Below are 10,464 nucleotides of genomic sequence, written 5' to 3'. Positions count from 1 at the left end.
AACAAAGTTTATGTGAAATTAGCCGCAAATGCGTGTGATCTACAAATAGGCTCTACTACAGTGTCAGTACTTTGCCACCGCTACTCTCTCCGTCTCACATTTCTTGTTATCTTCATATGTCCCACGAGGCTTTATCCTCAGCAATGGAATGAGAGAAATTGCGAGAAAATACTATTCTATTTTTTTGTTTTTATTAGTATTTACTTTCTCTATTTGAAAATAAGATCATTTTTTCTTTATCCATTGGTACCAAAATAAATTTATTCTATCAATGGTTGAAGAATTTGTAAACTTAGGAAACAAATGCACTGTAAAAATAAAGTGCGAATGAAAAAATAAAGCTATCTTGCGACAGAGCCAGATATTTTGAAGTTATTCTAATCTCGTACACTTTTTTCCTAAAAACCCAAAAATTGGAAATTACTCCATACGATTTTTGGATATCTGTTGGTCATAACGTAAAAAATTACGTTTTTAGTCGGCCTGTTTGCCGGAGAGTCGGACCGCCCTTTGGCGCCGCGAGCCCGCTAGGCCGCTACATGTGCCGCCGCACCGCGTCGAGGCGTCAAAACACCCGCCCGGCCAGTCCACTCCGCCGCCGCACCGCGTCGTCCACTCCCGCCGCCGCGCATCCTATTCAAATCTCCCGCCGGATCCCGCCGGCCGCCGCCAATGGTGGGGCTGTCCCGCCTCCCCCACCGCCATCTGCTGCAGCATCTCGCCGGCCTCCTCAAGACCCGGTCGCTCTATGACCTACTCTGCGACGCATCCACCTCCCGCGCCGCACACCACCTGTTCGACGCAGTGCCACGCCCGACCCCTGCCCTCTGCGCCACGCTCATCTCCGCTCTCTCCAGGCGCTCCTCGCACAGGGAGCTTCTGGATGCCTTTTCGTCGCTTCACTGCAGGGGCTCCATCGTCCCACCAGGTTGCGTGCCGCCTGTCGTGAAGTCGTGCACGCTCTTGGCCGCGTCGCACCAGGGAAGGCAGGTGCACTGTCACGCCGTTGTCCGTGGTCTGCTTGGGGATATCTTTGTGCAGACTGCTCTGGTGGATTTCTATGCAAAGAACGGTGACATGGATTGTGCTGTAAAGGTCTTCGAGGAAATGCCAGTGAAGGACCCGATACCGATGAACTGCTTGATCACTGGATATTCCAAATCTGGTGATGTGGATACGGCGAGGAGGCTATTTGATGGCATGGTGAGAAGGACTTCTGCATCATGGAATTCGATGATAGCATGTTACGCCCATGGTGGGGAATACCAGGAAGCTTTGAGGTTGTTTCATAGGATGTTGAGTGAGGGTGCAAGGCCAAATGCCATCACTATCGCGACGATGTTTTCCATCTGTGCCAAGACCAGGGATCTTGAAACAGGAAAGTGGACAAGGTCTTTGATTGCAGAGGAGGATTTGCAGAACATGATAGTGCACACTGCCTTGATGGAAATGTATGTGAAGTGTCGGGCTATTGATGAGGCACGCCGCGAGTTTGATCGGATGCAGCAGAGAGATGTCGTGGCATGGAGCACTATGATTGCTGGTTATGCACAGAATAGAAGACCACACGAGTCTCTGGAGCTGTTTGAGAGGATGAAGTCAACCGGTTGCAGGCCAAATGAAGTGACTCTTGTTGGTATACTGTCTGCCTGTGCTCAGTTGGGTTCTGATGAATTAGGAGGGCAGATTGGTAGCTATGTCGAGAGCCAGAGCCTACCACTTACCAGTTACCTTGGATCCGCGTTGATCGATATGTACACAAAGTGCGGGAACGTCGGCAGAGCTCGCCATGTCTTCAACCAGATGGAGCACAAATGTGTCATAACCTGGAACTCCATGATAAGAGGCCTAGCGCTGAATGGCTTGGCGCAAGATGCAATCACCTTGTACAAACAACTGATACGGGATGATCATGATGTACGGCCCAACGAGATCACTTTCGTCGCGCTGTTAACTGCGTGCACCCATGCTGGCTTGGTAGACCAAGGCATGGCCTTTTTCGAAGAGATGAAGACAGTCTACCATGTTTCCCCTCAAGTGGAGCACTGCGCGTGCATAGTGGACCTCCTCTGCAAATCTGGAAGGCCGCGGGAAGCGCACGAGTTCATCTGCGGCATGGAGGTCAGACCAAACGCGGTGATCTGGAGCACGCTGCTGGGTGCCTGCAGGACTCACGCCGACGTCGAGCTGGCCAAGCTCGCCGCGAGCAACCTCCTGGTTCTTGAGCCGGACAACTCCTCCATCTACGTCCTGCTATCCAACATCTACGCGGACGCCGGCCTCTGGGGCGACGCGAGGGAGATCAGGCGCCTGATGTGGAGCAAGAACGTGCAGAAGCTGTCTGCGTACAGTTGGATAGAGCTGGACGGCGAGGTGCACAGGTTCCTGGTGCAGGACACGTACCACCCGGAATCGGCTGAGATTTACGCCGTCGCTGACGGCATGGGATTGCATCTGGACCACGTTGATTCTGACCCCGATTTATTTGTTTCCGAGCACTATTGAACATGGTAACTTCCAATAGCAACTCTCTCAGTCCAAAAAATAAAATAAAATCTAGGCACTGCTGATTGAGGGAGAAGTGTGTGCTATTAGAGCAGGTACAATATAAACCGGCCGCAAATATATTTTAATGAAATAGAAGAGGAGAGAGAAAAACAATAAGCTATCGATTTGTAATTAGCTGTAGCACGGACTCCAAGACGCAATGTGTGTATGACAGGCGGAACATGATAGTATATGTTTTATAGATAACTATTGTATAAATTAGCTATTAGATTAGTTATAAATGAATGCTATAAATGAATTGGAGCCATTAGTTGACTATTAAACTTGCTCTTATTGGATTATTTAGAAGTGGGCTTTCTTTTAGGCCTGGCCCAATAAAACAGTATCTAAAATTAGGACTTGTTTATCAGCCCAGTTCTGATGATAAAGCAGCCAGTCCAAAGCAGGAGACGGTAGAATACCAGATTTATCAGATCCTCTGAAGCCTGAACCCCCGAGTCGCCGATCGAACAAGAACAACCCGATGGAGTCCGAGGCTGACAAGGCCGCCGCACCGGCGCTGGCGCCGGCAGCGGCCGCGGAGGCGAGCGACGACGCGATTCAAGAGGAGTCAACGTCCCCGGCTCCCAACGGGAAGCCTGGATCGGAGGCGCCGGCCGGGCCGGAGGTTGAGGTGAAGCTGTTCCGGCGTGGGCGCGGGCCGGTGGCCGAGTTCCGGTCGCCGCTGGGAGGGTACACGCAGGACCAGCTGGAGGTGGGGGACATCCTGGAGCGGCACGGCCTCAAGTCCGTCTTCGTCTTCGACCCCGTCTCCCGCACCCGCGGCGTCGCCATCCGCTTCCACCCCCGCAACGGCCGCTCTCTCCTCCCCTACGTCTCTGGTTCCACCATCTTCCTCGACGGCGAGCCCAAGGTAAGTCTTAGCGCCCCCAGATTATGGGTACAGATCAGTTTGGCTCGCTCAATTTACCTAGCCGAAGTGATGTGGGTAGTTGATGGATTGGGTCTCCTTGGTTGGTTAGGATTCTTTGCTGAAGCCCGTTACGAAGGTGATGATCGGCGTTGCGGCTATGACCGCAGTTGCTGCAGTGTTACTGAAGGAGGCGAAGATGCCCGAGTGGCTGAAGGGATCCAAGCTCGGGAATCTGAACTTCCCACCATGGGTACTGGCTTGCATGGTCATTGTGTTCATGAGGCTCCGGAAGAGAACCAAGGATGCCATGAAAAAGTTTGGCTGGTCCTCATGAGGTAGGAGAAGTTTTACCTTTCCCACCAGATTTGTGATTGAACAGTTCCACTTTAGTTTTCGTCCTGTGAGTTCTTGCGAGTATAGCACGATGCACAAATGGTTACTACCAGAACTCAGTGTTGTTCAATATGTGAATTATAGTGCATGAAATTCTTAGCTGGATAGGATGCAGCATGGTCATTCTAGAATGTGAAGTATGCTTTTAGGTTTCTTGTGCACTATATCAATGTAGTTTATTAATCATTGTGTGATGCCAGTGTTATTTTTTGTATTATGCAAAGCAAAGAGTGAAAAATACCCAGTTCTTGTGAGTTTTGATTATTAAACATAATGAACTATCCAGTCCTAGGTACCACTCTCTCTGGTTATGAAAGTGTGGAATTTTGGACATATATCTCATTGAACTTTAAAATTTTTGAACATAGGTAGTTTTCTAATATTTAGATTTGATACACGAAAATAATGTGCATAATTTTCTCGATAGGGAATCTGTGATATTATAAAATTTTCCAACTTCTATAAATATGTCGCCATAGAATTAATGGTGAAAGATGCTTTGAGTATCATGTCGATGTCCAACACAACATAGTTTTTTGACCGGCCGGAGGGAGAATACAAAACATTATTCATGAATTTCTGCTAAAATGTATATAGGCTGTTGTTCCTAGAGGAACTAAACTAAGTATGTCATGGCATATGGTTCAGCCTTCTTTGTATTAGGATATGGGAATCCAACTGCATCTCTGAGTTCTTTTACTGAAATTTATCTAACCTGTACTTCAATATTTCACAGGCTCTTAACGGCAAGCACGGTGTGCTTTTGGGTGCTCCTTCCAATTTGTCTCCAATACTGGAGATGTGCCAAGCATTGACACGCTAAAGGAAGAACTATTACCAAAAGAGCACTTGTATTAACCTTGTTTTGCATACTTGACGTGGTTTACTCGATGATAGTTTTTTCTGTCTTGTACCTAGTGTCCATGAATAAGAAATAGCAGAACAAACCTATATTATCATCTCTTCCTGCACGCTAATTGGTTTCTGGAAGGCTGCCCAAGTATTCCTTAGATGCTGGTAGCTTCATAGTTCATGCCCTGTAGAAAAACGTGGACTTTCAGTTTACAAGACAATGATCTTTGATTTTTCCAGAAAACTATAATACTGCTAGAATTATTGATACATCTGTGCGTTGGTTATTGGATACCAAAACCCCTCTTTTCCCGTTCGTAAACGAGTATTGTCTCGGCTTCAACACTGAATTGCTAAAATGTCATCGGGAAGATTGTTACATTTATGACACATAGGAATTACCAAGTGATCCCTGCAGGAGAATGCTCAAAATTTTTTGAGGGCATGCTCGTATTGTCCAGAGTTCATTTCCTATCGGCAGGATATCACAAAAGTTTGTGGCCTTTTTTTGTGCCCGTTTGCCACATGCCAGGTGAAAATGTCAAAGCTCTCCCTGTCTTTTTTCCCACTCCATGTCCTCCACTGCGTCTTAGCTCCAGATGAATGCTAGATTGTGCATCCCTTCTAAGACATAAATGTTTGAATCGTCCAATTGAACGGCGAGCAATTATCAGAACGAAAGGATCACCAGTAATCCCTACAGGAGCACGCTCCATCCTTGAAATGGTGAAACCTATTCCTATCTCTCATAACAACCTCCCTGTTGAAGACCTTGGATATCAACTTGGTGTAATCATGGCAGTCCTTGCATACTCTTAGGTTCTTCACTATCCTGATCTCCATGTTTTCCGGCAACGCGACCAGGCCAAAAGCCAGGGCCAGCTTCTCACTATGCAAGGAGATTGCATCTTCTTTCTCCTCTTCCTCGATATCAAACAGCACCTCTTTTGTGTTCGCAATGTACCCATGTAGCCTCAGCCTCTGAGTCATCTCTGCAAGCATAATCTCGATCTCCCTGTATCTTGGGTGTGTCTTGCTTCCAACAAAGAACTCATGCACCTTGCCACCAACCTCGATGGCACTACACCCAGGCACCTTCTTCACTCCCTTGGCCTTCATCACGTCCCGAACATTGCTAACACCCTTCCAGTTATGCGACTCTGCGTAGATGTTGGACAGCAGGACATGAGCCGCATCATTCTTGGACTCGATGGCCATGAGCTTGTCCATTGCATATTTGCCCAACTCAACATTTTTGTGAATCCGAGAGGCATTGAGTAGCGCTCCCCATACACCTTCGTGTGGCTCCAGTGGCATGTTATTGATGAAGTTCATGGCATCATCAAGACGCCCAGCTCGACCGTACAAATCAACCATGCAACCATAATGCTCAAGCCAAGGATCAATTCCATGATTGCTCTTCATCGCATCGAAGCATGATCTTCCCTCGTCCACCAACCCAGCCATGGAGCATCCACGGAGCACCGCAACAAAGGTGACACCGTTAGGATCAACCCCTGTGCTCTCCATGCGCTTGAACAGCTCAAGGCAGTCTCTCCCCATGCCATTCATTGCAAGGCCACTCACTGCACTGGTCCAAGTGTAAACGTTCTTTCTGTCCATGCTGTCGAACACCTCCATGGCTGCTGCCACAGCGCCACACTTGGAATACATATCAACCAGTGCGGTGCCGAGGGTGACAGAAACCCGCATCCCGCAGCTGTGCACATATGAGTGCACCCACCTGCCACGCTCCAGCGCGCCCAATTGTGCACAGGCAGTGAGCACTGACACCAGCGTCACCTCCCCTACAGCAGCGCCAGCATTACGCATTTCGTTGAACAGCCTCAGGGCCTCCCTCGATCTGCCGGCGTGCACATAACCCGCGATCATGGCGTTCCACGCCACATGGTCCCGCAAAGGCATTCCGTCAAACATCTCGCGTGCGGCGTCCACTTTGCCGCAGGTGGCAAGAGCCCCCACCATCGCGGTGATGCACACCGCGTCCGGGAACGCGATCTCTGCGAACGCGGCCCGCGCGGCGCCCACGTCCCCGGCCGCGGAGTACATTGAGACGACCCCGCTCTGCACGTGTGGGTCGCCAGCGTGTCCGCGGCGGAGCGCGGACGCGTGCACGCTCCGCACGATCAGGTTCGCGTCCAGCCCGGGGGCCCGCACAGCCGCCGCCGCGGCAGCCAGCGCGGTCGCGGCTCGGACGAGGAAGGTGAAGGAGTAGTTGTCAGGCGCGAGGGGCAGGTCGCGGAACGCGCCGAAGGCGAGGTGCGGGCGCCGACCGCGGGCGAGGGCGCGGAGGAGGGAGTTGTGTACGAAGAGCGTGGCGGGGCGCCGCGGCAGGAGGAGGCGCGCGTAGGAGAGGTGGCCGTCGTCGTCGTCGGAGGAGGAGGCGAGGGAGGCGAGGAAGGCGGCGTGGTGGGGCGGGGACGCGAGACGGCCCGAGACGAGGAGGTGCGCGTGGAGCTCACGGAGGGGGCGCTGTGCGGAGGCGGCCGCCGCTACCAGCGCCGCCGGCTCGCGGAGCAGCGGATCGAGGCGCCGCGGGAGCGGCCGCATTCGGTTTGAGCCACGTTCCGGTTTGTGAGAGCTCCGCGCGCGCGCGCGCGCGGAGGCCTTCGACTTCGAGCGAAGGGAGCGGCGCCGCGCGTGGGCTGACGAGGCCGCCCGAATGCGAGACCTGGCCAGGGTGGGCCCGGACCGGTCATGACACTGTACGCACAGTGCCAATCGGCGAACGGGAGCCGTGGGCCCGTGGCCTTTCCTGTGTGTGATTGGAGAAACAAACACTGGAAACCGGTGGATTATCGGGGAAGGCTCCGCAGAGTGCAAAACCCGTTGCATTTCACGTTGCCATCGAGCCATGGCCAGGTTCCCTTACCGCAGAAGCTGCTAAAACAGTACCGCGCTTCTGCGATAACCGTAAAAACCGTAAAAACCGTGATGAATTTGAATTCAAAAAATTTAAATTTAAACTCGTGCGGTTTTCACGGCTTACCGCGCGGTTTTCCGCGGTTACCGTGCGGTAAACCACGGTAACTACTTGCTGGAACAACATATGAGAACAGCGGTTACCGCGGCTTACCGCGCGGTTACGGCGAGGAGACCGCGGATGTGATGTCAAATACAAAAAAACTTTAAAAAATCTAAAAAATACATGAAAAATAGAAAAATATTTTGTGACTATATTTATGATAATAGAACATGTTATAGGGAAAACAAGAAAATTTCACATGATATTTTCTAAATTCTTGATATTGCAACATACAAACATACACCGGTATATCACCCTTCACCAAATAATTCACTCCAATAACAAGTAACGACAACTTCATTTTGATTACTGCGTCACAACTATACCTACTACTCATTATTACAAATAAAACTATTATGTATGTACTAAGATGCACGTATAATTTTTCTCTATATATATTTTTCATATATCCATCGTTGTATATTTGTATTTCAACATTATGTATCCAAGTGTCTAGTGTAAATTAATAATGGCTCAACACAATATATTCTTGACCATCTTCCTATAAAATATTACTTGCAATAGGCTATTTTTTAATTTTATTTTCCGAAATACTCGTTTATGATTTTTAATTACGTCGGGAATACATTTTTTTCATTAATTTCTTTGACAAAACTACACTATATATCAACATATACAACATATATTTTTTCATTAAATTTCCTCAAATTTTTTAAATTCTCCTTAAATTTAAACTCGGGTACCGCGGCTTACCGAAGCCGTGCCTCGGCGGAGGGCGCGGTTACCGCGGTAACGCGAACCCTGGCCATGGCTATGAGTTCGACTCTGGTGTATCTATTTAGCGGACATTCGTGGTGAGAATAAATTAACGAACATCCAGTTAAATTATGCATATACAAATTGTTAGGCTAAATTCCCTTCACATGGACCTCTTCATCTCAGTCCATTACAGACCACAAATCCAAGATATGTAAACCATTGATGTTGTGATTACCTCATCTCTTTGTGATGGGAAGAAAAACCCTAGTCTCCATTAGGAGAGAAAGAGTACAGCGGTGATTGAGGGAGTGAAGCAACCAAGCAAAACACAAGAGTGGGAGAGGAGAGTAGAGAAGAAGAAGGGCACTTTGTTCAGCTCGGTGGCTCTAACCTAATCTACATTAAGTCAGCGATTAGAGGCTCAAACGTGGTTGATTGGCCCCAAACTTTGGTGAGTTTGTTCCTTACTTTGAGCACTTTAATCTGGTTAGTTTTGTGAGGATTGATTGAGTAGAGCACCGGATTTGAGTAGTGGTTTGTCAGCTTGAGTCACTGCAGTTATAAATTGTGCAGAAGTTAGTAATTTGTCAGTTTGAGGGGTCAAACAGTGTCCGATTAGGCTGGTTTTTGGATAGCTTGGAAGGGACTTATATACCATCATTTTTGGCAAGTTTCGTGCAATTTACATTTGCTGTTTGGGAGATCTTAACTGAGAATCGAAGAGGACAGAATCTATCGTTTCTCTGCTTGTTGTTGTTATTTGTTAGTTGCTATGGTTGATGTTGATGATGCAAAGTGTATAACTTGATGTTATGGATGTTATTGGGATGCACATCTATATGTTCTAGAGAAGACTTCATTTGTACCCATTGTTGATTATAGCGAAAGCTTGGAGTAGACCATTGGTTTCATGGTCTTTTTACTCCTCACTCTGAGGAGGTTTTCCACGTAAATCACCATGTCTTGTGTGCATGTGTTTATTATTGCTCCGCTGTAGATTTGCTAGTTGAAATTATCCTTAAAGTTTATGGCAAGATATGAGGTTGATTGTGTGAAATATATTTGCCGGTTGGTGAATTGTAGTTGCACATTAAAAGTGTTTTGGTTCAGCCCCACATAAATTTTACAGGTATAAATTTTACGCAGATAATTTTTTACACATATAAACTTTAAGAGTATAAACTTTACATAAATTTTAATATAGATATATAAACATATGAATTCAAACTTGAAAAAAATGAATCTTTGTTCAAATTGGAGTCGAACATATAAACTTTGTATGCACGAAAACTTTGATGGTACTTTAAACGAAAACAAGACTTATACAGAAAAAGAAAATAATGAGCATTTCTAGAACGCGTGAACATTTGCTAATAGTCATTTTGGCTTTACTCTGGAGAAGTGAAGATTAGATGTGGGTAAGGAGCCAACTCGACTTAGCTCGTTAATGTTAACGAGCTAAAAGCCTAACTCAGCTTGGCTCACAAGGTACTTGCTAAGCTCGTAAGACTATCTCATTTAAATCATCTATATAGTATGTAAATTTATAATTTTATCATATATTAACATAAAAGTAGACTCTTACTAACAAACAACTAACTAAATACATTGGATGTGATTATAGGACTAAACACTAGTTAATAAGTTCTATATATATAAAAATATAGTGACTTTTAGTACTAATGAGTTAAACAAGCAGCTCGTGAGCCTTTTAAGCACACGAGCTAAAAGCCAAACTTGACTCAACTCATGAAGACTGCGGGCTCAAGCCGATTTTGATATGAACCGTCCCGGGCCACGAGCTTCGAGCTTTTTGTCCACCCCTAGTAAAGACCGTGATTTTTCACGAAACTTCTTGAAAGAGAACATAGCTCCTCTAACGTGACTTCTCTCTGACATGGTGGCTAATATGTAGCTGCAGCATTCACATATTAGCCGTTAGGTTGAACAATAACATAAGAGAATCCCAATCCCTCGGAAGGGACCAGGTTCACGTCACCGTGAAGCAATGCAAAGTAGAGAGGGAAAAAAA

The 10,464-nt window shown here is 47.3% G+C and overlaps 3 protein-coding genes across 3 annotated transcripts; 2 read left to right on the top strand and 1 right to left on the bottom strand.

Annotated features, from left to right (window-relative positions):
* Positions 1-452: 452 nt before the first annotated feature.
* Positions 453-3,003, top strand: LOC102712585 (pentatricopeptide repeat-containing protein At1g08070, chloroplastic-like). Its single transcript, XM_006644556.3, has 2 exons — positions 453-2,510; positions 2,919-3,003. Exon 1 carries the CDS (start codon positions 673-675, stop codon positions 2,503-2,505), a length of 1,833 nt encoding a protein of 610 aa, XP_006644619.1. The 5' UTR covers positions 453-672; the 3' UTR covers positions 2,506-2,510; positions 2,919-3,003.
* On the top strand, positions 2,961-4,905 carry LOC102712307. The gene is made up of 3 exons (XM_006644555.3): positions 2,961-3,421; positions 3,531-3,756; positions 4,551-4,905. Exons 1-2 carry the CDS (start codon positions 3,032-3,034, stop codon positions 3,753-3,755), a joined length of 615 nt encoding a protein of 204 aa, XP_006644618.1. The 5' UTR covers positions 2,961-3,031; the 3' UTR covers position 3,756; positions 4,551-4,905.
* Positions 4,906-4,963: 58 nt separating this feature from the next.
* Positions 4,964-7,237, bottom strand: LOC102717033 (putative pentatricopeptide repeat-containing protein At5g40405). Its single transcript, XM_015834254.2, has one exon. It carries the CDS (start codon positions 7,235-7,237, stop codon positions 5,351-5,353), a length of 1,887 nt encoding a protein of 628 aa, XP_015689740.2. The 3' UTR covers positions 4,964-5,350.
* Positions 7,238-10,464: the final 3,227 nt, after the last annotated feature.

This window comes from Oryza brachyantha, chromosome 1, assembly GCF_000231095.2.
Source record: "Oryza brachyantha chromosome 1, ObraRS2, whole genome shotgun sequence".
NCBI classification, from domain to species: domain Eukaryota; kingdom Viridiplantae; phylum Streptophyta; class Magnoliopsida; order Poales; family Poaceae; genus Oryza; species Oryza brachyantha.
The sequence above is the reverse complement of the archived record's forward strand: the minus strand, read 5'-3'. Positions and strand labels throughout refer to the sequence as shown.

Excerpts from the sequence above, each read along its gene's own strand:
- LOC102712585 (XM_006644556.3), top strand. The coding sequence starts at position 673 with ATGGTGGGGCTGTCCCGCCTCCCCCACCGCCATCTGCTGCAGCATCTC.
- LOC102717033 (XM_015834254.2), bottom strand. The coding sequence starts at position 7,237 with ATGCGGCCGCTCCCGCGGCGCCTCGATCCGCTGCTCCGCGAGCCGGCG.
- LOC102712307 (XM_006644555.3), top strand. The coding sequence starts at position 3,032 with ATGGAGTCCGAGGCTGACAAGGCCGCCGCACCGGCGCTGGCGCCGGCA. Across the intron at positions 3,422-3,530 it reads TCCTCGACGGCGAGCCCAAG|GATTCTTTGCTGAAGCCCGT; the intron begins GTAAGTCTTAGC and ends TTGGTTGGTTAG.